General features: G+C 39.8%; 1 protein-coding gene across 1 annotated transcript in view; it reads left to right on the top strand.

The window, feature by feature from the left end:
• Positions 1 to 17,234, top strand: part of GPM6A (glycoprotein M6A) — a 186,675-nt gene extending 169,441 nt beyond the window's left edge. The window contains exons 6-7 of the mRNA XM_088448472.1: positions 9,429 to 9,494; positions 13,102 to 17,234. Of these exons, the coding sequence (XP_088304598.1) occupies positions 9,429 to 9,494; positions 13,102 to 13,254 (219 nt within the window). The 3' untranslated portion in view covers positions 13,255 to 17,234. The remainder of the gene's footprint in view (positions 1 to 9,428; positions 9,495 to 13,101) is intronic.
• Positions 17,235 to 24,073: the final 6,839 nt, after the last annotated feature.

Raw genomic sequence — 24,073 nt, 5'->3', positions numbered from 1 at the left:
GTGGGATGCAGTGTAGTGATGTAGAGCAGCGATGTAGCGTAGTGATGCAGTGCAGCGATGTAGAGTAGTGCAGTGATGAAGTGTAGTGACATAGTGCTGCGTATAGGGGAATGTAGTGTAGTGATGTAGAGCAGCATATAGGGAGGATGTACTGCAGTGATGTAGTGTAGCAATGTAGTACAGCATTTAGAGATTGGGATGTAGCGCAGTGGTGTTGTACAACCTCAGACACTAATTGCAACAAGGTACAAATGGCTTCTTGTCTTTCTTTAGCCACGGGGATGGACAAAAAGCATATTTTTGCACCTGGGCCCACCACTCGCTAGTTCCGACACTGAATTAAACCAAGTTATGAAAACACTGGAATAGTTTAGTTAGGAAAGTATTAGGGACAAATTTATCAATATTTGTTGTACTAAAATAATGTGAAAATGGGTGTTTTCATGTTATCTTAGTATCATTTAAATGTATCAAAGGGGTTTTGGTGGGGAATTTGCAAAATTCTTCTCCATGCCCTTAAATTTGCATATTTTTATTATGCCGATGACATTTCCTATAGGAAATGCAATCTGTCTCAGATTTATTAAAAGGAAATTGTAAAATAATACTGGAGGATGCCTTGCGAAAATAACTCCATCTTCAGATGGTATTATAGGGGGTTCCCTCCACTTCCTCTACTGCTCTGCCCTTCCTGTATGCTGACAGGCAGAGCCCAGACCCGGCTTCTGTGATCAGCCTGTGTGTCTAATAGACCACAGGCTGATCACAGAAAAAAGAAATAGTTATATTATAAAATATATATAAAATAAAATGTACCTGCACCCAGGGATTTGTTGATCAGTGAGCTCCTTTTGTGACCATGGCCCTCATTCAGAGCCACTCGCTAGCGGCAGTACGCTCGTTCCGAGCGATGTTCGCACATCTGCGCATGAGTACGGTTTTTAGTACGCATGCGCGAACCAGTCAGTGCGGCCGAAAATCATTTGTACGCAATATATCGAGTGCCTGCTATTTTGAGTGACAGAATGAGGCGTATGTGGGTGGTAACAGGGGAAGGTGCTTGAAAACGGGGAGTGGAGATCCATTCGCAGGCGTGCTTAAAGGTCAAAACGGGCGTTTTATGGGTGTGCATAATTAATACAGCAGCGTCAATGACCACGTCACTTGGTTTTTTTTAACTCAGAACTGCTCGCAAAATAGCGGTTGAAAAAACCAACCACAAGAATAGCGAGCAGTTCATATCCTGTTCGATGTACTCGATTAATCTAATAAATAGCGGACATGACGTATGGTGCGAGCGGCCAGGGGGCGTTTTTAAGAAATAAAAGAGCGTATGTTTTGCTCGCTCGTTCAGACTTAGAGGTGTGAACAGACTGCAATGTGCGAACGGATCATTTGCATAGCCACCCCTTGTTTTTGAACGAACGAACGCAAATAGCGAACGGCTTTGAATGAGGGCCCAAGTCAGCTGATCTGTGCAGTCAGCTGAGGTGCAGTGGAAGTCATGTCCGGCATCTCAGCTGACTGCACAGATCAGCTGATCAGGTGACAGAAGAAGCTCACCAATCTCTGGGTTCAGGTAAGTTTAATTTTATTTATTTTCTATTACAGATGAGCAGGACAGGAGGCTGTGAGTTGGACAGCAGCAATATCTGGGGTTGACAGGGCAGAATGATCAGGAAGGGGAAACAGAGAGGGGAGGGGGCTCAGTGGAGGTAGGGGTAGCAGGCACATGCACAGACACATTATCAGGGTATTTTTTTGCGTAAAATACCTGATACGTGCGGGGAGAAGATTTGCAGAGACAGAGATGCAAATAATAATACATTCATACAATATTTGCAAATATCGTACTCGAAATTAACACATTGCAACATAATCCGAGATGCTGATTGTGATAAATATGCCCATTAAAGAGGATTACGTTTAGTGCATACTATCCTGTAGACGCAATACAAAATTGAACATTTAAAAATAATTTTTAAAGTACAATTTCACACCAGTAGGAAAATGGTTGTCTGTTGATCTGCATATAGGGCCTGATTCAGAGATGTATGCAAACCTGATAGTTTGCGTATATCTCCAATGATAGGGACTGTGCATGACCCATTCTGCACATGTGCAGAGCGAGCCCTGCAAGCTTGCATGCAGGGCCTCCAAGCCGAAGCATAGTTAACATGGGGGCAAGGACAGGGTAGTGTGGCTTGCATTTCCAAAAAAACGGGGGCATGTCGGCCCTGATTTCTGGGAGTGCAGAGACCAGTGTCTGCGTCTTTTGAGCAAGCAGACATGAGGTGGCCATTCTGAGTAAGCTTGGGCTTAGTAATGTAAAATGGTGGTTGCTCAAATCAACTTAATGGCCCTTCACAGGTGCACGAAAAGAGAGGGGTTAATCTAGACAAGAAAAATTAAAAATGTTCCCCCAGTACTCTGCAAAGGACCAGCAATGAGACTTGAGGCTTACTCAGGTGGCTGATGCTGCAAACATCACAACTGATGGTCGAAATGTTGTGCGATCCTGTGTGTTTGGATGCAGGCATCGGATCTGAGATGCCAACAGGAGGCGTCTTTTCCCTTCAGACGCCTCCTACAGGCATTAGCATATTTTTGCACAGCACAGAGTCCAAAGATGGGCCTGATTTAGACTTATGCACAAACCTGATGCATATTACAGTACCTCATACAGGTACGTATATTTCCTCCATATATACAGAAGTAACATGGACTGGATTAAAAAATGCAGTAATCACAAGATTCAGGACTTTCTCATTAGAATGTGCACCAGGTTTGTGTCACGCATACATCAGATGCATTATATATATATATATATATATATATATATATATACAGTCAGGTCCACAAATATTGGGACATTGACAGAATTTTCATATTTTGGCCTCTATTCACCACCACAATGGCTTTGAAATGAAACAAACAAGATGTGATTTAACTGCAGACTTTCAGATTTAATTTGAGGGTAATTACATCCAAATCAGGTGAACGGTGTAGGAATTACAACAGTTTCTGTATGTGCCTCCCACTTTTTAAGGGGCCAAAAGTAATGGGACAAACTAAACAATCCTAAATCTAACTTTCACTTTTTAATACTTTGCTGCAAATCCTTTGCAGGCAATTACAGCCTGAAGTCTGGAACGCATAGACATCACCAGACGCTGGGTTTCATCCCTGGTGATGCTCTGCCAGGCCTCTACTGCAAATGTCTTCAGTTCCTGCTTGTTCTTGGGGCATTTTCCCTTCAGTTTTGTCTTCATCAAGTGAAATGCATGCTCAATCGGATTCAGGTCAGGGGATTGACTTGGCCGTTGTATAACATTCCACTTTTTAGCCTTAAAAAACTCTTTGGTTGCTTTTGCAGTATGCTTCGGGTCATTGTCCATCTGCACTGTGAAGCGCCGTCCAATGAGTTCTGAAGCATTTGACTGAATATGAGCATATAATATTGCCCGAAACACTTCAGAATTCATTCTGCTGCTTTTGTCAGCAGTCACATCATCAATAAATACAAGGGAACCAGTTCCATTGGCAGCCATACATGCCCACGCCATGACACTACCATCACCATGCTTCACTCATGAGGTGGTATGTTTTGGATCATGAGCAGTTTCTTTCCTTCTCCGTATGCTTCTCTTCCCATCACTATGGTACAAGTTGATCTTTGTCTCATCTGTCCATAGGATGTTGTTCCAGAACTGTAATGGCTTTTTTAGATGTTGTTTGGCAAACTCTAATCTGGTCTTCCTGTTTTTGTGGCTCACCAATGGTTTGCATCTTGTGTTGAACCCTCTATATTCACTCTTGTGAAGTCTTCTCTTGATTGTTGACTTTGACACATATACACCTACCTCCTGGAGAGTGTTCTTGATTTGGCCAACTGTTGTGAAGGGGTTTTTCTTCACCAGGGAAATAATTCTTCTGTCATCCACCACAGTTGTTTTCCGTGGTCTTCCGGGTCTTTTGGTGTTGCTGAGCTCTCCGATGCGTTCTTTCTTTTTAAGAATGTTCCAAACAATTGATTTGGCCACACCTAATGTTTTTGCTATCTCTCTGATGGATTTGTTTTGATTTTTCAGCCTAATGATGGCTTGCTTCACTGATAGTGACAGCTCTTTGGATCTCATATTGAGAGTCGACATCAATTGATTCCAAATGCAAATGTCACACCTAGAATCAACTCCAGACCTTTTACCTGCTTAATTGATAATGAAATAACAAGGGAATAGCCCACACCTGTCCATGAAATAGCTTTTGAGTTGATAGTCCCATTACTTTTGGCCCCTTAAAAAGTGGGAGGCACATATTGAAACCGTTGTAATTCCTACACCGTTCACCCTATTTGGATGTAATTACCCTCAAATTAAATCTGAAAGTCTGCAGTTAAAACACATCTTGTTTGTTTCATTTCAAAACCATTGTGGTGGTGAATAGAGGCCAAAATCTGAAAATTCTGTCAATGTCCCAATATTTATGGACCTGACTGTGTGTATATATATATATATATATATATATATATATATATATATATTAGAAAAAAAAGGGGGGGTTTAACCCTCTATTGTTCCTCAGCACTCTGAATTGCACCTGCAACAATACATGAAGACTGTATGGTGATAGAAATTCAGAGATATTAGTTACATGCATTTGCAAATCCATGGGAAACTGCTAGGCCACGTCACGGCTTCTCTGTTACTAACAGTCCCTAACACTAAGGGGTTCACGTCCAGGGAGCATGGCACCACAAATAATGTCCAGCCCAGAACCCCCCAGGGCATCACACGAAAAAAAGGAAGAAGGGTGACAGTGAAGTGTAAAGTATAGATGTGTAAGACTAAATAACTGTTGAAAAAGGGTTAAAATAAATGTGAAAAATTTACATGAATAAAAAACAAACATAAAAGTTGATATGAAAAGTGACTATGGGATAAATTTACTAAAGGTCGATTTGGCATTTTGAGTGATTTGAGGTGCGATTTTCATTCGATTTGGATTCGATTTTGGTTTTGAGTATTTACTAAAGGCCAAATCGCATGTAAAATCGGACTTCAGATAGACTTTGGACTCAAATCAACCATCGGAAAAACATTGGTACTTTTACATAGCCCAACAAACAAAACCCTTATTTACTATCATTCGATTTGAAATCGTCCTCAAAATCAGACTTCAAATATCTTTTCAAATCCCCAATACAATAGACATGCTTCATGCTTTCGATTTGAGCATGAGCAGGTCGGATTCACACAGATACATACAGACATCAGTGAGATGCCTGCATGTATCTAACTGTAAAAAGCAATTAAACAGTTAAATTAAGAAAAATATTGATGTGAGGTCCCCCCCCCCTTAATCAGAACCAGCCCCGGACTTTGCCAACCCAGTTCTGGTTGACTAAGTACAGGGGAAAAATGACGTAGGGTCTCCCCTATGACTATGGGAAGCAAAGCTGGTTCTGGATTTACAGGGAACAAATTTGCGTAGGGTTCACAATTCAGTGTGCTGAGGAACAATAGGGGGTTAACCCCCCCCCTTTTTTCTACTTGGTATGACCCCTCCCTTTCATGCACCTGAAGAGTACTGCCAGATTGATTTGAGCAGCTGCCATTTTCTGTTTGTGTATATATATATATATATATATATATATATGTCTCATCTCTGTCTCCCTTTCTGTCCCCTGTATCCCCCTCTACCCGTCTACCTTTCTATCCCCCTAGCCAGGGGCGTAACTAGGTATTTGAAGACCCCATAGCAAAAGTTTGTAAGGATCCCTATGTACCACCCAATGGTGAAAAATGTATATAACACATGTAACTTTAACAAGGAAGATGGGCCCCCATAACTACCATAGGTGCACCCCTTGCACCTATGGTAGTTATGCCAATGCTCCTATCTCCCTTGTCCCTGTCTCTCATCTCTGTCACACTCACCCCCATCTCCATGTCTCTCATCTGTGCCCTTCTCACCCCCACACACCTCCACCTTTGTTTCTCATTTGTGTTCCCTTCAACACTATGTTTCTCATCTCTCTCCCCCTCAGCCCTCCACCTCCCTGTGTCTCATCTGTGTTGCCGTCAGTCTCTTACATCTCTGTCCCCAATCCCCAGGTGAGAAAGTGCAGGGGGAACACTATTAGGAGAGGACTGTTTCCTCCTGTCAACACCTGCAGCTGCTTCCCCCATTGCTGTGGGGGAGGAGGGTCTGCTGGTGTGTGTGTGGGGGGGAGGAGGGTCTGCTGGCTGCAGGTCGCTAATGATATAATGCCGCAATTAGCTAGTCTATGGGGAGGGGGTTGGGCCAAAATGCAGCAATTTATAGAATCATGTCAAATTGGCCCCAATTACAAATTCATAGACCTGTGAAATGTGGCATCAGGGCTCCAAACGCAGGCCAGCATGTTAGAGTAAAGACAAAGACAAGGCTGTCTCCATACCAGAAAAAATCAATTCCCTCCATCAGGCAGGATTTGTGGGTACTCATAACCCCCTTCCCCCGCCCCCACCATCCCACTGACACTTGCACACAACCTTTATAAACATTTCTTGTGATACATGCATTCACTACTAGGTGTAACGAAAATTAAGAGAAACCATTTGAATTCAGCAGGTCTTACACTAATGAAAACAGGTTTAAAAAAAACCAAAACCTTGCTAAAATCTGATCACAAAATCATATATATGCGCGAACAATAAAAAAAGAAACCACTTTTTAGCTTCCGCATTGAGGGCCTGATTCAGCACGGATCACAATTGCAACCGCGTACGCCGATTGGCCGATTAATGCTTACTGTGCATGTGCGGCGATTGCGCACGCAGTCAGGAATCCATCGCAGAGTGAGTGACAGGCCGTGAGCGTTTGGGGGTGGTGACGGGGCAGTGGTTGCAGAAACGCAGGCGTGCCTGTTTGTTTGAACATCGATGCATAGGCATGCAGAAATTGGCCACTGTGATTGCCTACGCAGCTTGAGTACTCACTGCGTGCACCAGACTTGCAATTTCTGAGACCAGTCAGAGCTGCTGTAATTGTGCGTGACGGGCCGATGTATACACAGAACTGCAAGGCAGTGGCGTAACTATAACTTTTGTTCCCCCCTGCCAAAAAAGTTTTAGGTGCCCCCGTCAAAAAAATAAACACACCCAAAGACGATGTTTAAGGTATGTGGTTTCATGATACAGTAATGTCCCCTACACATTATGACACACTAACTAATGCCCATTATAACACATTATGCCACACCTTAATGCCCTTATAACACATTATGCCACACCTTAATGCCCTTACAACACATTATGCCATGCCGTAATGCCCCTTACAACACATTATGCCACACAGTAATGTCCCTTACACATTATGCCACACAATAATGCCATGTATAACACATTATGACACACAGTAATGACCTTATAACAAATTATGCCACGCCGTAATGCCCCTATAACACATGAAACATTATGCCACACAGTAATGCCCTTTATGAAACATTATGCCACACTAATACCCCTAATAGCACATTGTGCCACACAGTAATGCCCCTTACATATTATGCCACACAGTAATGCCCATTACATACCACCCTGACAGATCTACTTCACCAACCCTCCTCTCCACCCCTGCCAGTCTGTCACCTCAGCTCAAGACAGGTTGCACAGTTTCTATGTCCGTGTAGAACCAGATTATTGGGAACATAGGCCCTCATTCAGAGCCGTTCGCTATTTGCGGTCGTTCGTTTAAAAACGAGGGGTGGCTATTCAAATGATCCGTACGCACATTGCAGTCTGTTCACACCTCTAAGTCTGAACGAACGAGCAAAACATACGCTCGTTTATTTGTTACAAACGCCCCCTGGCCGCTCGCACCATACGTCATGTCCGCTATTTATTAGATTAATCGAGTACATCGACCAGCGTATGAACTGCTCGCTATTCTTGTGGTTGGTGTTTGCTACCACAAATTTGCGAGCAGTTCTGGCTATAAAATAACCCAGTGACGTGGTCAATGACGCTGCTGTTTTAAATATACACACCCATAAAACGCCCGTTTTGACCTTTAAGCACGCCTGCGTTCGGATCTCCACTCCCCATTTTCAAGCACCTTCCCCTGTTACCACCCACATACGCCTCATTCTGTCACTCAAAATAGCAGGCACTCGCTATATAGCGTACAAACGATTTTCGGCCGCACTGACTGGTTCGCGCATGCATACTAAAAACCGTACGCATGCGCAGATGTGCAAACATCGCTCGGAACGAGCGTACTGCCGCTAACGAGCGGCTCTGAATGAGGGCCATAGTTTATACCCTGTAATCTGTGTGTATAAAGTTAGTGTCCCTTATACAGTGCCCTCTGTAGTAATCCCCCTGTAGTTGTGCCCCTTATGCAGTGCCCCCTGTAGCTGTGTCCATATGCAGTGCCCTTGTAGTTGTGCCCATATGCCGTGCTCCTTAAAGTTGTGCCCCTCATACTAGTGCCCCCCCCCAGTACTTTCCTGATCCCAGTACTTACCTGACCACGTGGTTGTTGTCTGGGTTGTCGCTCCCGCTGCAATGCTGACTGGATCTAACTTGATCCAGGAGCCGCATCCGCGCAGGCTCTGCGCACTGCATCACTGGGAACACTGGCCTCTGCTTAGCCTCCGATTCACTTCAGAGGCCAGCGTTCACAGTTGCAGTGGCAAAGCAATGGCCTGCGATGGCTGCAGGGCCCGTAGTTACGCCACTGCTGCAAGGTATTACAGATGTGAGAAAGCAACAGTGGGCGTCTCTATGCTGGCTGAGCTGTGGCAGACATTAGCATATTTGCGCAGCAGCATTGCGTGCAATTACTCAGCTGCGATCGCAATTGTGATCTGTGCTGAATAAGGCCCTGAATCCGCAATCAGTCAATGAGAAACATAAAATGCGGGGAACTCCTGTTGATGCTATTATGTAGGTACAAAAATGATATGTGTAAAAGAGAATAATAATGATAAAGAAAATTAGTTGTGTACATTGAATGCTGCTGTCATATACAGGATAGTCACTTGTATTGTGATGAATGTACAAATGGAGGCAAGAAGAGTGCAGATTACTGTGGAATCACAGAACTTGGGTAAAAATATATAATGGTCTGTATAAATAAATAATTGTATAGAAGGTGAAAAAAGTGTAGAAAGGATTATCAGGAAGAGAGAATAGACAATCCCAGCAATACTTAGTCCAGGTGTGAATGCTCCATTATCAGCCAGTTATGCCCCTTCTGCAGAAGATGCAACTGAGTGTCATCATCCAAAGTACTCTGGGCTATGGAACATGTATGGAAACATGCAAGTTCCAACCACAAAACTGACTCACATCAGCCCCAATACTGTATGTTCCTCTGTGTCATCTCTGCACAGTCCATTGCATGTATGCCTTATTTTTGCTGTTCTTTTTCCTCTTTAGCTGAACATGACATTCCATCTCTTTATTGTTGCATTGGCTGGTGCTGGAGCTGCAGTTATTGCTATGGTAAGGTGTTCATGAAACTTTAAATAAACTGATGCTAAACCATTTATATCTGTTATATAAAGATAGGTGCATTCTGTATATACATATTTTTTAATTTGTTTAATTAAATAACTAATTTGTATAATGTCTTACATACTGAATGTCAATATTTTAAATATTAAAAATGTATATATAGCTCAGTGTCCACTGCCATTGTGGTGTAGATGGATCAGGTTTAGTAACTAGTTAGTTGATGTACTGTAGCTCAGTACAAATACAATTATAAAAATGAATGTGTGCAACCCTAGAAATTTTCCCCAAACATCTATATATGATTAGTTCTCCAGATTATAGGGATAGATATATTCTTAAATGTATCTTTTTTATTTTGGCTATTTAAAAAAATTATTATTACATTCTCAGGTCTCCTTGATTGTCCGCATTGGTTTTCTCAGTTTAATGTAATCTTAATCTAATAGGGGTTAATAAATCAAACACTGTTAGTTTTAATTACACTGAGTATACAAGTGCTAGTAGCAAGGAAGATCTGAGACATGCCTTGGTGCCCATCCACTAGACCAGGGGTCAGGGAACTTTTTTACCTTTCACCCCAAAATATATTTAGATACGCCGACGTTACCCCCTTGATTTGAAGGGAAGAAAATCATATAGTAGTGCCCCCAAATAATGCCCCTGTAGTAGTGCCTCCATAGTTATGCCCCTGTAGTAGTGCCCTCGTAGTTATGCCCCCATATAATGCCTCTGTAGAAGTGCCCCCATAGTTATGCCCCTGTAGTAGTGCCCCCATAGTTATGCCCCTGTTGTAGTGCCCCCATATAAGGCCCCTGTAGTAGTGCCCCCATATAAGGCCCTTGTAGTAGTACCCCCATAGAGGGCCCCTGTAGTAGTGCCCTCATATAGGGCCCCTGTAGTAGAGCCCCCATATAATGCCCCTGTAGCAGTGCCCCCATATAATGCCCCTTTAGTAGTGCCCCTGTAGTGCCGCTTGTACAAAAAAAAAAACACTTACCTTAATCCCCGCTCCTGCATCCGCCACCATCCTGTCCGCCCGGCTGCTCCTAGGAACTATGGGAGAAACGTCATGACGTCTCTCCCATAGTGCGCATGGGGAGAGCCGGAAGCTGGAGTTCAGAAGAGAACTCCAGCCTCCGGCTAATGTGGCACTGCATGGAAGGCGCCGGGCGCCCGCTGGTAATAACATCTCAGTGGGCGTCCGGCTTAGAGCCTCCCTCCCTGCGGCACCGGGCTGGAGGACACTGGCGCCGCTCCCGGCGCCAGTGACCTCCGTTCCTGGGGTTAATGGACGGACAGCCAGGCATGCAATGATTAATATGTGCACTAGACGATTAAGTTGAGCAATTGAACGATAACGATCGTTCAATTGTTCATAAATCATTTGCAAATCATTTGCAAAAATGTCTAAAATGGCCAGCGATGCGCGCGCCCACTAGTTGTTTAGACATCTATCAACTTGCAAACATGCTGGACAACCTGACGAGAACGTCAGGTTGAGCATGTTTGCAGATGATTGACGAGCCTGCACTGAACGACTGCTCGTTCAGTGCAGGCTCATCACAGACTGACGACTGCACGATTACAGTGTCGTAATCGTGCAGTCGTTTTCATGTCTGCTAGTGGATAGGCACCTTTACAGTACCTACAGCACTACTGGTTTTCTATACTGGAGTAAATGTTTGACAGTGACAATACTGTAAATGCTTTGTACAAGAATTGGGTGACCTGCAACTGTAAGTGACTCCACTGGCTGTCTGGGTTCCAGATATTGGGTCGCTATCTGCAGAGCGTGTATATCATATTTAGGAGTGTGAATGAACAGCACATCAGTATAAGAACTTTTTTTATTGACAAATGCTCCTTGCCTATTATTAACCAAAATATCAATCCAAACATTCCCAATTAGGCATATCACAAACAAAATGATCTCACTATGAACTCATCCAAATGGTTTATACCTGTTTTGATCAATGGGAAATTAAGTCCTAGGAAACACAGGGGATGTAGTTATATTGCCGGCGAACGGAACACAGAACTGTTGGCAAGCACAAATACCCATTTCCAAACTTCAAACGCCAGTATCTATTGCTTAACTTCCCTGGTGAACAATAAGCCTTAAAGAATGCCTGCTTCATGTAAACAATAAATAGCTGGAACCAATGCCTTGTGTACATATTTCTACTAGTTTATTTCTTTCCAGAGTAACAATCTCCAAACAATGACAAAATACTGAATCACTCCATTGTAAAATTGTATTTTTACCCAAAATAAATTTGAATTATAATCATGATTTAAGTATATATGTAAAAGTGCCAACTCCATTTAAACTAAATATGTTTGTCAAACTAAAAAACATCTTATCTAATGTTACAAAAATGTTCCAGATACTGAACCATTACGTCTCCTTTAAATATTCATCCTTTCCTACAGCAGTATGAATAATCACTCATAGTTTAGACTACAAAAGCTCTGCCACAAACATTACCCATTGTGTTTCTATGGCAATGCAGCCAGAGGATGTATCAGATCCTTATAAAAATAAACTGCAATCATGGACATGTTGCACTTATTTAATCTTACACTATTTGATGTCTCCTTAAATACTGAAAAGTACTATTTGACAACATGGAAATATGACAAAGAGAATTGCTTCGGGCACATCACATGTCCAATCCATCATAGCAATATATTATGGACACCTTGTGGGTTTAGTTTGCTTTCCTGGAATTTTCAATTCTCAGATTAATACAATTCTACATTTAAGAGAAGAATTGTATACATTACATCTTTCCTAGTTAATGTTAATAATGCAATTCTGTAATAAGGAAAAGAAAATGATTTGTCCCTAAATCAGCTTCACCAGCTGTTAGAGGCTCCGCTGTTACAAGGTTTCCATGGTAACTGTTGAGTGTTGCCTTTTCTCATTGCAAATTGCTACTGCTAATTTTTGTGAAAAGCATTGATCAGCCAAAGACGGATGATGAGCTGTACAGCCGCAGACTGTTGTAGCATCAGCAAGCTGCAAGCACTCGTTGGGAAAGTGAAGCTTACTAGACAAATGCACATTTTTTAGATGGTAATAAGGGTGACAAAGGAGCTTATAGTAAACATTTGTTTTAGGTCTTTTATTTTTCACATAAATTTAGCAGCATTAACCATGCTCAAGGCTATTCTTTGTTAAATTAGTAATTCAATATAATTCAACGAGTGTGGAATATCATGTCGACATGGTCTGAACGTTGACAGGACCACAATTTGACATGTTGTCATGCACAATATCAACACTAATATAATGGCTACATGTCTAAAATGTAGATATTGTCGATAGTCAACAGTCCTATTTGACCCTTACCCTAATATGTCCATAATGCCGACATTCATAAATACTGTAGTTACAGTGTAAGCACGTTGACATTTTCTTAGTATAGAAGTATTGAATGAACATGTTGAAATTCTGACTGTCACCATAGTGACTACATACCATTTAGACAGCTATGAACGAGCCAGTGTATTTATGTACTCTGCAATCAGTGCAGTGGGAAATCAGAGATACAGTATATTTACCTTCTTTTTTTTCTTTTTCTTTTTAAAGGTCCATTACCTAATGGTACTATCTGCTAACTGGGCCTATGTGAAAGACGCATGCCGAATGCAGAAATACGAAGACATCAAGTCGAAGGAAGAACAGGAACTTCATGACATCCATTCAACCCGCTCTAAAGAGCGACTCAATGCTTACACATAAAACTATGCTTCTACATCTTTGTAACATTTAAGTTCTTTGTTGTTTCAACTAACAGCCTCCCTTCCATTGTACATGAAAATTAAGTGCTTTTCCTAAAAGATAGGTTGAGTGTCATCTATCTCCGTAACCTCGATTGACCAGCACTTGGCATCTTCACAGTGGTCTGTGTAATAATGTCATATAATAAGGAACACCCTATTAGTCTTTCCTAAATTGTTATAAGGTGACTGGTTTCTTAGATGAAGAAAATTAACTGTTAAATAAAGATGTTGGTTTCCTTTTTTTAACCACTTTATATGTGTTTTGCATAAAACATTTTGCATTGTTTCCTATGTTTTTGAAAAGAAAGCTTTTTATACTTTTTAGTTTTAAGTTTCAAAAACTACTTTTACCTACAGGTAAACTTCAAAGGGACCGTTGTACAGGAAGCATGTACAATAATCTGCTTACTGCTCTAAGTTCTAAACCATGCATGGACTGTTCAGGCTTCTCAATAGTGTTTTGGCCCTATGAGGAATCATAGGTATAATTTCTGTTTGGCAGATTAACAGGTGCTTCTGTATTGGTGTTATATATTAGTATTAATGTACGCTATTACAATCTCAGTTTTCAGATTCTGGCAACTACAGTGATAGAGACATCTGTTTAAAATTGTGAGCATGCCTAACGTGGTGATGATGCATGGGCACGCCCATTGAAATGACGTCTTTTGCCCAGTTATTTCTCAAACATGTAAGTGATGTTAAGCCATCAGATAATCTATAGGTAAAATACGTATCTAGACATTTGGCTATTATTTGATCCTATCTTTTTCTTTTTTATAAACCTATTGTATACAGTAGTATGTCATGCTATCAATGTTAGGATATGTGTTCTCATGTATTAGTTTTTCACATTTGAAATCTCATATATTGTGTCCCTGGGTATACAGCATTTCCATTCGTTATGGAGCTGTATATGTAATACTACTTTGAGATTATTTTAGCAAACCAATGTACAACTTTTCTTTTAAACATTGTAATAATATAATGTTGGATTTTAATAACAGTGTTACTGGACCAAATTTGCTGTTTCCTTCTATTCTGCCTCTTGGAATGCTCTGGGAATGCTGTGAAGTGTCTTTAAATTTAACATTTCTGGCAAGAATATTTTTGGCTGTGGTGAAAAAATAATAATATTACATTGTTTGTGCACTTTATTGGTCAACTTTGTGACTATTGAGTGTAAGTGCATTGTTAAATTAGATAGTTAATTCACCAACATCATATAGTAATGTTCGTGGGGTGGGGATTGTGGTTTGTTGGTTCCACTTGCAATGACAATTTTTACAGGACTTTGCACTTATAGTATTGGAGAAGTTGTTGGCTGGTCAGTGTTGATCATGTGCTATGGGGTGTTGCATTCTACAAATGGAATATTATCACAGTACATATACATTGATTCATCATACTCTTCCTTTGATTGTGTTCAGCATGTGTGCTAGAAGCATCATACAAACACAGATAACAGTGGCCATAATGTGATATTTAGAGGTGTGTAACATACTGTATACTTAGTTCTGCATAAGGAATCATCCAAGTTAATTGCAATGTCTCTTGAAGTCTAACAATCTGTAGCTACATATTAGAAAGTGGAATTTTGCATGAAAATATGCTTACATGTATCTTTCTGAGTTGCTTTAGTAAATGTTCCTATTTTTTTGGAGCTATATTATTCATGTAGAGATCTAAGTTGTGAAATCTGAATATTTCTATTAAACCTTTTCTTTCAAAGCCTCCAAATTGCAGGGACTCTTCAAATGGTTGACAAAACCAATATAGCTTATACCCATTGCTTGGCCACATTTATTCTTCTAAACTTAAATCTGAGAAAAGAGGTATATCTGAAATTGTGACTTTTACTTTTTTGGGCTAGATTTACTAACCCACAGTTTATCAAAGCTGCCAAGGATCGGCTGCTTTAACCAATTGATTTAAAGTGCCAACAGAAATAAATGCTAAACCAGCCTGGCTTAGCATTTATTTCTGTTGCATTTTAAATCCATTAATTAAAGCTGCCGATCATCGTCGGCATTGACAAACCGCAGGTTAGTGAATCGAGGCCCTGTTATTAAAATTCAGAATTTCCCTGAATATAGTTGTTTAGGGTTTGTTCACACAAGCATAATACACAATACTACTTAAAACTTGAAAAAACCTTATAGTTTCTTCTTGATTTTGCCATAGCATTTGAACATTAGCAGGGTTTTCTCAAGGTTTCCCTGTAGTGCTAAATACGTCAAATTTACACCTATGTGTACAAGGCGTATAATAAACCTTTGTGCATATGACTTATGTGCTGCAAATTAAGTTTAAAGCTTGACGATTGCCTTCACATCGTGGATGCAGTTTTTCCATGGACTGTACCGAATTTCATGAAAATGAAGCCAATCAAAACACTAGGAAGCACTGACGCTATTGAGGTAAGAGGCAGCAACTACTGTACACTTAAATCGGATGGATACACTCATAAATCACTATTTATTTTTGTGTCAAATTAACATGAGTGGTATGAGCAGGTCATAATTGGCCAAAGAGGACATCCCATGAGCATCACTTGATCTGCTCACACTGAATCCTTGGTGGACTACTTCAGCCAGGTATGCCACAAATCAGACAAGCTTCCTGGCCAATCACAATAAATAGTGCAATTCCTTCCAGCGCTGTCGGGCTTCCGCTGCCGGCCTCTGCTGGTTTGTCGGGCTGCTGCTGCTGGGATTCGAACTCCCGGCCATGCGGCAGCCGGGATATCATACCGATTCCCTCTTAGAGTATACTTATTACCTACACATACATTGGAGAGTGCTATTTCCTCAGCTGAAAATCACTATTTCATATAAAGTATTAACTAGTAAGGTTAGATAATGAGGTCATAACACAGACAATTTATTCGGGTTCAGAGCAATCTTGACACAAAGTATCATATTCTGTGAAGTCCTCATGTCTCAGTGATGTCAATGGTTTGTTGTATAAAGTTAGATGCTCTGTGGAGTTGATGCAAGTGCAGGTGATGCCATTGGAATGGCGCAGTAACCTCAGCAATGGTTCACCAGACTGCCCTATTGCGCCCCAAATTTGCATATTCTTGTTCGCAGCCCCTCAGGGGTGCGCACAAAAATGTACGAACTTTGGCTACCAAAAGTTAGGCATATGTGCACACTAGATTGCGGTCCTTGTCGCCATGACCCTTTAATTTAATTGACCCCTTTAAGTACCCACAGTTACCTAATGGGATATTTGAGAGATAAATAACTCCTATATATTCATAAAGACACACGTGCAAGAGCCCTGGCTTAATTTATTAGTTAACTTTCTGATCACTCCAATATACTGTAATGTTTTACTGTAAGTAATGCACTTCTAAATCTCACACAGAAAACACAGCAATTGTGTGTTTCACTAGGTTAAAAGAAAAACTTATTTGGCATCATTTAGTAATCTCGTGTTTTTTCTACAATGATTTTTCTTTATCTAATATAATGCATTCGTCATGGGAATTTTTTTTGTAAAGAAGTTCATTAAGCATAATACTAATATAGTTACTTGTTGCATGCTTAAACATTTAGTAGTATTGATTACATTTTATTTTGATAATTATGTCTGTCAAAAGTTCTCAGATTTGTGCAGTATTAAAAAAAAACAGTTTAAGAATATTCTTCTAAACCTCTTTCAAATTCTATATTGTAGTGTTTCAGTTTTGTGTCTCAAGCAGTTTGTGATTTTTAAACTAATGTCCTATGGATCAGTGTAATAATGTTGATGCTTTTTGGCTTTCCTCTGGTATTAGAGTTTGTATTTTCACAAAGAATGCTTTGTAGCAGGCATTATAATTAATCTGTTTTGTACATAAATGTGCCAACAGCTTCATGCTGGCGTTTTTGAAATGTAGAACAAAGTGCTTGCAAAATGTAATAAAACACACTTGTGTACTTTGTGTATTTACTGGTTGTCAATGCTTGTTTCTTTTTTTCCTAATTACACCCTTGTAGTTCTCAATCAACTTAAAATCAAAGTTAAAATGTATGTTGCAAACTTATCTTTGAAATAACTAATTGCAACTCATGGTAAGTTTAGTACTGAAATTACACACTAACGTGTTTGTGTTTGTACAGTAGGTTGGATTTACTGTATTGCAGTGATAACTGTTGCACTAGGCATAGGCTTATCATTGTTTTCATGTTATGTCTAAAGGTGCATACACACGTAACGATTTTTTTAACGATTTAACTATAACGATGTCGTTATCGTTCAATCGTTGAAAAAATCGTTCAGTTTCTGAGTTATAACGATGAACGATTATCGTTCATGCACGTTCCCATTTCTAGGTCATTCTGACTGACCAACTAAACGATTTTCATTAAGGGAAGTTACAAAAATCGTTTGTAGTTCAAAAAATTGTTTATGACACTTTAAAAAATCTGACAGATAATCTGACAGAAAATCGTTCATAAAATCGTTGTGTGTGTATGCAGCTTTATTTAGAAATGTTACCAAAATTAGGCACATGATTGTTATACATAGAAATATTTACAAGATTCAAAATAATTTAAAAAATCGGGATAATAATATGCGCAGTAAACATAAAGTTTGCAGCTCAAAAACTCGGCGGTGATAGTAGTTTAACCTGCCTTATTCTACGAGCACTTTTGGCCATCTGAGTGTTTACTCACACCACCAGCCCAAAAGGGTATTAGACCAGGGGAATCCCATATGTTTATTTCTTGCACTTTAACTACACTATTTTTGCACTTTGTATAGAATGGTGTATATGCAATTTGTTTCCTGCACCTTATATGAAATGCTGTGCTGTGCTTTATAATGATCAGATTCATTATATGCTTTTATCCTTCATTTTATTATAATGAATTCTCCTTTATAATCGATTGAACACAGCCTGGATATTATATTATTAAATATAGGCTATATCAGTGCCACATCCATCATAAGGAAGCGCTTAGAGTTACTCATCAAAAATTGTTTATTTAAGATTCAAAATAAGTAACGTCAAATTCTTAAAAGTCACTCGTATGCCATGGAATAGATTTTTTATCTTGACTGCTTTTGAATTAAATTATAGGATAAAGTTAATCTATGCTTCTAAATTAATCTAGGAACACAAAAGTATATACCCTAAGTCACACCTTCTTTTAAATCATACCAACAAAACAAAGCCTTATTAACAAAGTGCAAGACATCCAAGAAGAGTTCAATAACCTTTTTGGCGGCGCTGATGACGTCCATCAAGCCATTGTGTTCTGGTAATGAGAAGTTAGTATTTGCTGTGGGACAGAACAGTGCATTGGCTAATAGGAGGAGCTGGGACCGATTGTATGGAGTAGGTGCATCGGACCACTAATGTACAGCATAAAATTAAGATTTAATGATGTGCGCGTTTGGAGAGGGGTTAGGTTGCAAAATGAGATAAAGGGTGTGTGGACTGGAGTGCATATTTCTGAAACCATTTCTTACTGTACAGGGTTATCTCCATTCTTTAGTTGGATTTGCATTTCCAGATGCAGTGTATAAATGTAAAGCAAGTCTTCTGTCTCCATGCAAACCTAAGGGGGTGATTCAATTCAGCGTGATGTAAAAAGAGCCATGAAGAAGTTCCTGGAGCTGCTAAGTCTGACTAAAACCACTAAAGTCGGAGACTGACGGTTTCCACGCCTAAAGCTGGGTGCTTAGACGAGCTAACAGGCATTCTCCATCTAAAGTGCCAGCTGCGAGGCTCTTAGCACTGCGTTAAGCCAGAAAACAGCATTGCAGCCAGCACTTAAGTTGGATCACCTCAGGAGGGTGCAATAAGAAATCTCGTGGTCAAACTTAACAACGCGGTCATTTGAACAGCGCTGGGAATTTCTTTCCGGGGCTATTTAAAATTGCACTGAATTGAATCGTCCCTTTAGAGTACAGTTTTCATTTGCAAAAGCATTGCCCGTGAGTGGAGAGTACAGGAGTGTACTGGTCAGGGGTTCAGTATATATGCTAGTCATTCACAATGTTGGCATGAGAATGTTGACATGTTTGTGATGTTGACATTGAATATGTTGATATATTCATACTGTTGACAATCGACATGTTGACAATGTTGTTATGTTGACATTGTTAGCATACAGCCATAATGTTTTTCTTGTCATTCTGTCCGTAACCCTAACTCTTACCTTAACCCTAACGGGAACCTTAACTCCAATGGCAAACCTAAGCCTCATGAAAATGTAAACATTATGTAAATATCTACATTTCCGATGTCAGCATTCTGTCAGTGTTGAAATTTTGCAGGTACAGGTATCAACATTGATGATGTTGACATTTTAATAATGTAGACATCATCAATGTTGACCTGCTGTTGACAATGTGAATGTTGACATACCGAACGGAGACATGGTGACTGTATACCATGAGCAGAACAAAAACAAAAAAGCTAATACTTAGCATGTGAAATCTTATAAAGATGTTTAAAGGTATAAGGCTCTATTCATCATCATTTCATTTCTACAAAAGCAGGTGAAAATTTACATATTCACCTGCAAAGTAGGAATTAGTTTTTCGGGCCATTCATCAAAAGGGTAAAGCAGGAGATATCTCCTTCTTACCTTCTTCTGGTGAAATGGGACGCTGTCTCCAGACACTAGTATGGAGACAGAATTCATCAAGCTCTTAAAATACAATATTTTTGGAGCTTGATTGCAGGAGCATTCGCCATCTCTGGAGTCACAGGTCGCAAAAAAAGGATCCTTTCAGATTCCTCCGCCGGATGTCGGGGCTCTTGTGCGCATGTGTGACCTGTAGGTCATGCATGTGCACTAATCTCACTGCTTCAAAAGGAGCTGTGAAAAGATTCACTGCTACGAGATGAGCAGTGAAAAAACTCGGAGACAGCTGATTTTTGGATCAGCTGTCTCTGCGCCGGAGCAATGATGAATTGCTCTGCATGCTCATGGCGAGTTCAAGTGTTAATTATCGGGGCCTCTTCAGACCCCGATAATTAACATGATGAATAGAGCCCATAGTCATAGGCTAAGAAAATTAGCATCTTATAATTCATGGTTTCAGGGTCATCACCGAAGTAATAACACAGAAATTAAACCATTGCCAACCATATTTTGTATAAAATATCCTCACTTGGCGTGAGAAAGAGCTCTGGCCACAGCATTGTAGCATTTAGTATACTGATCAAGGGGTAAATTTACTAAAGTGAGAGTTTTTAGAAGTGAGTTTTAAAAGTGATGTTGCCCATAGCAACCAATCAGATTCTAGCTATTATCTTCTAGGAGGTGCTAGTTAAATGTTAAGTAGAATCTGATTGGTTGCTATGGGCAACATCACTTTTAAAACTCACTTCTAAAAACTCGAAATTTACCCCTAAGACTCAATTCACACACAGATGTACAAATGTAGCACATCCAATTGATCAGTGCAATTTAGCAGACTAGTTTTGTCATTCCAGTTGATTCATTTGTGCAAATAAGATGCACGTTTTCAGTAAAAAAGAATCTCAGTGCGGCCAAGTCTTCCAGGCAAGGTGAGCGGGTAAGGGCTGTTTGGCATGACTGGAGCCACATTGTATGAGGATACTGTACATCTGTAAACCTAGGGAATACAACATCCAAAATATCACACAGCTCAAATTCAGCAAGGGAAAGTATAACATTTAATTGCTCCAAACAGAAATACTCATTAGTCAGTTCTAGGTGTCTGTCATCAAAAAAGAAAAAAGTCCATTGTAACTACTGTGACAAGTAATAGTATCCTGTAGTTATGTTACAAGACCCTCATTCTCAAAGCCATTTAACTAGGATAATATTGCTAACTTTATTACTTACTGTGATAAAGATTCAACCACAAAAATACAAAACTGTACATTATTACATGGATAAATACATATAGTATAACAATCAATGAATACAGTTCATGGCTGGTATTGCAGTGATAAACGTATATAACTGTCCTCACCCACAATTCAGAAGGAAATCTACAATTTAATGTAAGTCCAAAATTTCTCTGCACAATTCAAAAAGTAGGGACTTCTCACATATTAAATATAATCACGTGTTGACCCGCAGTATAACTTAAGGGGGTTCACTTAACAGGTGTATCCATGGATCAACCATGTCCCACATGGAAAGTCCCTGCAAGTTCCTGATACTTCTCTTTCACTTGTAAGACGCATAAATTCAAACTGTATGAATGTATGAAACTATTAATCTTGTTTCCAAATTGAGCCTTGATACCTGAATATAGCATTTGTTACAGAAGTATTTGTTACAGAGGCCAGGTAACTAACAGCAAAAGCCTTCAGTCTACTAGGTTTTACTAACAGAGTGTAAAATAAGCCTTATTTTTTTTTTATAATTTGGACTGTTTCTAATATGTGAGCACATATCAAACATTTCAATTGTTTTATTACACAGATAAAAAAAATGCACTTTCTGGTATAAAGTGAAACTAGAAGGTTTAAAAGTAACACAAAGGAAATTAGAGGCCACGGCCTGGTGTCCGCAGTCTAATAGCATCTGTATAAACCAAAGCATCTGCAAAATCAGTTCTGCAGCTATACGTAAAGGAGGAATATATTGTATACAGTAGATGTTCTCTCCAACCTTTGGTCCTAATCCTACAAAACAAAATCTTGTTTGTATGTAATAAAACGAGGCAGAGAAGTTTGGGCAGAACTACCAGCAGTACAGCAGGAGCTCAGGAAAGGGGGTTTCAGGTGTAATAATGGGAAAAATGGAGAAGTAGGGAAGGGGGGATAGAACTGAGAAAAGACAGGTGACAGAAAAGCAAAAAGAAAGATGGAGGAAGAGCAAGAAATTGAAAGAATAGAGCAGGTGGAAAATAGAATTGAAATTAGTAACTAGGGCTAGAATAAGGATTAAGTGCCAGATTAAGGTTTCTTAAAACACACCAAAACCCAATATGATCCATACTGAATTATTGATTCTATATTTGAGTATATCCAGAGAACATTTATGAATGATTTTTTTTAAGTATGCATGAAATAATGCAATATTGATTTTTATACTTCCAAATAAAACCATTGACCAAAAAAAAAAAAAAAACAGACAAAAAAAATAAAACCCATGATTCAAAAAGAAATAAGTTGTTCCATATGATTGGTTGAAGTTTGATTTCTATTGCATTGTGCTAACTCTAATGGAATCCATAATGCATTAACTCAAAGGCAATGCCTAATTACTATTTTACATATGCTAGCTTGTCCGACCATTAGGACACACACTTCCAATAGGAATAAAGTGCCAACTTCTTTTTGTACAATACCAAATAGGAGGGAATGTAAACTCATATAAATAATATATATTCAAATCTAAATTAATACACCTCATGCACAACTAATCTTACTGTATGTTATTATAAATGTATATTCAATTTAAATTTCTTAATATTTTTTTAATGCTACTGTTCTTTTAATATCATCTGAGGATGCCTTTACGGGATAGGGATGCTTGATAAATAGGCTTCCGAACAGGTGTTATTGTTGGTGATAACTTAATATATAGGGCAACATAAAAAAAGCCCTTTACCCATCGAAAACCCCTGTTTCCTCCAGCAGAAGGCCTTATTTGCTCTTTGTTAAATCAGCCCCTGAGTTCAAACATTAAAACTATCTTTTATGCTTTGGCTGCTGTTCATGGGCCAATGTAATGTATTTGCCTCCAAGGTTAATAGCTGCTAGCCAGCCCCTGGCAGGAACTCGTGATTCAGGGGCCAGCCCCTGGATTGCACCCTCCTCATCTTGCTGTTGCTGTGGAAACGAGATGTAGTAATGTTACATTCAGACTGTCTCATCTTATCACAAGAGTGAGGAGGAGCTGTCCGACCAGCTACTCTAGTAATGTTACATTCAGACTGTCTCATCTTATCACAAGAGTGAAGAGGAGCTGTCCGACCAGCTACTGTAGTAATGTTACATTCAGATTGTCTCATCTTATCACAAGAGTCAAGGTGCGTACACACTGGACGATAAAGTGGACGACTGAACGATTACGATATCGTTATCGTTCAGTCGTCCACTTTATCGTCCATTTTTAAGCCCAAAAAGATGAACGATGACGACGACGCGCGTTCCCGCGGGTCGTTCGTCATCATCGTTCATCGGGCTGACATGCAGGCCAACCTGATGATCTCGTCGGGTTGCTGCATGTCAGGGAATGGGGGAGAGAGCCCGGCGCTGAACGTTATCGTTAATGATATCATTCAGCAGCTGTGCTCAATGTCATGAACGACATTGAGCACAGCCTGCCGGGGACACACTAGACGATATCGCTCAGGGAGCATATCGTCTAGTGTGTATGCACCTTGAGGAGGAGCTGTCCGACCAGCTACTGTAGTAATGAGCCCAGTAAGTGCATGCCATGCAGCACAAGGCTTTAAACTTAAGTCTTAGGAGTGAATTATTAAAATTGCGGTTGCAAAATTCCAGACCTAGATCCTGCATGAAGCCTACATTGTCAATATTGTTTTGCTGCCATAGAGGTGTGGTAGGGATCATCTTTATATATTAGAAATGTGTGTGGACCCTCAAGTGTTTTGGTTTTGGATCTGTTTTTTTTTTTTAAATTTATAAAAACAGCTAAAAAAAAAAATTTTCTCGGCCTTTTCTTGTTCCTAAAATATTATTAACCTCAATAACATTAATTTTCAGTCAATTTTGACCATCTCACAGCTTACAATATTGTTTTCCCCACTATTGGGCAAAGGCTGCACCAAGCTAGCTGGCTGAATAGCTAAGAGACAGCAGTGAGCATGACATACAAGTT

This window comes from Taudactylus pleione, unplaced genomic scaffold (genome assembly GCF_031769625.1).
Source record: "Taudactylus pleione unplaced genomic scaffold, aTauple2 ptg000021l, whole genome shotgun sequence".
Classification (NCBI taxonomy): Eukaryota; Metazoa; Chordata; class Amphibia; order Anura; family Myobatrachidae; genus Taudactylus; species Taudactylus pleione.
Note: the sequence above shows the minus strand (reverse complement) of the source record. Positions and strands in the feature narration are given on the sequence as shown.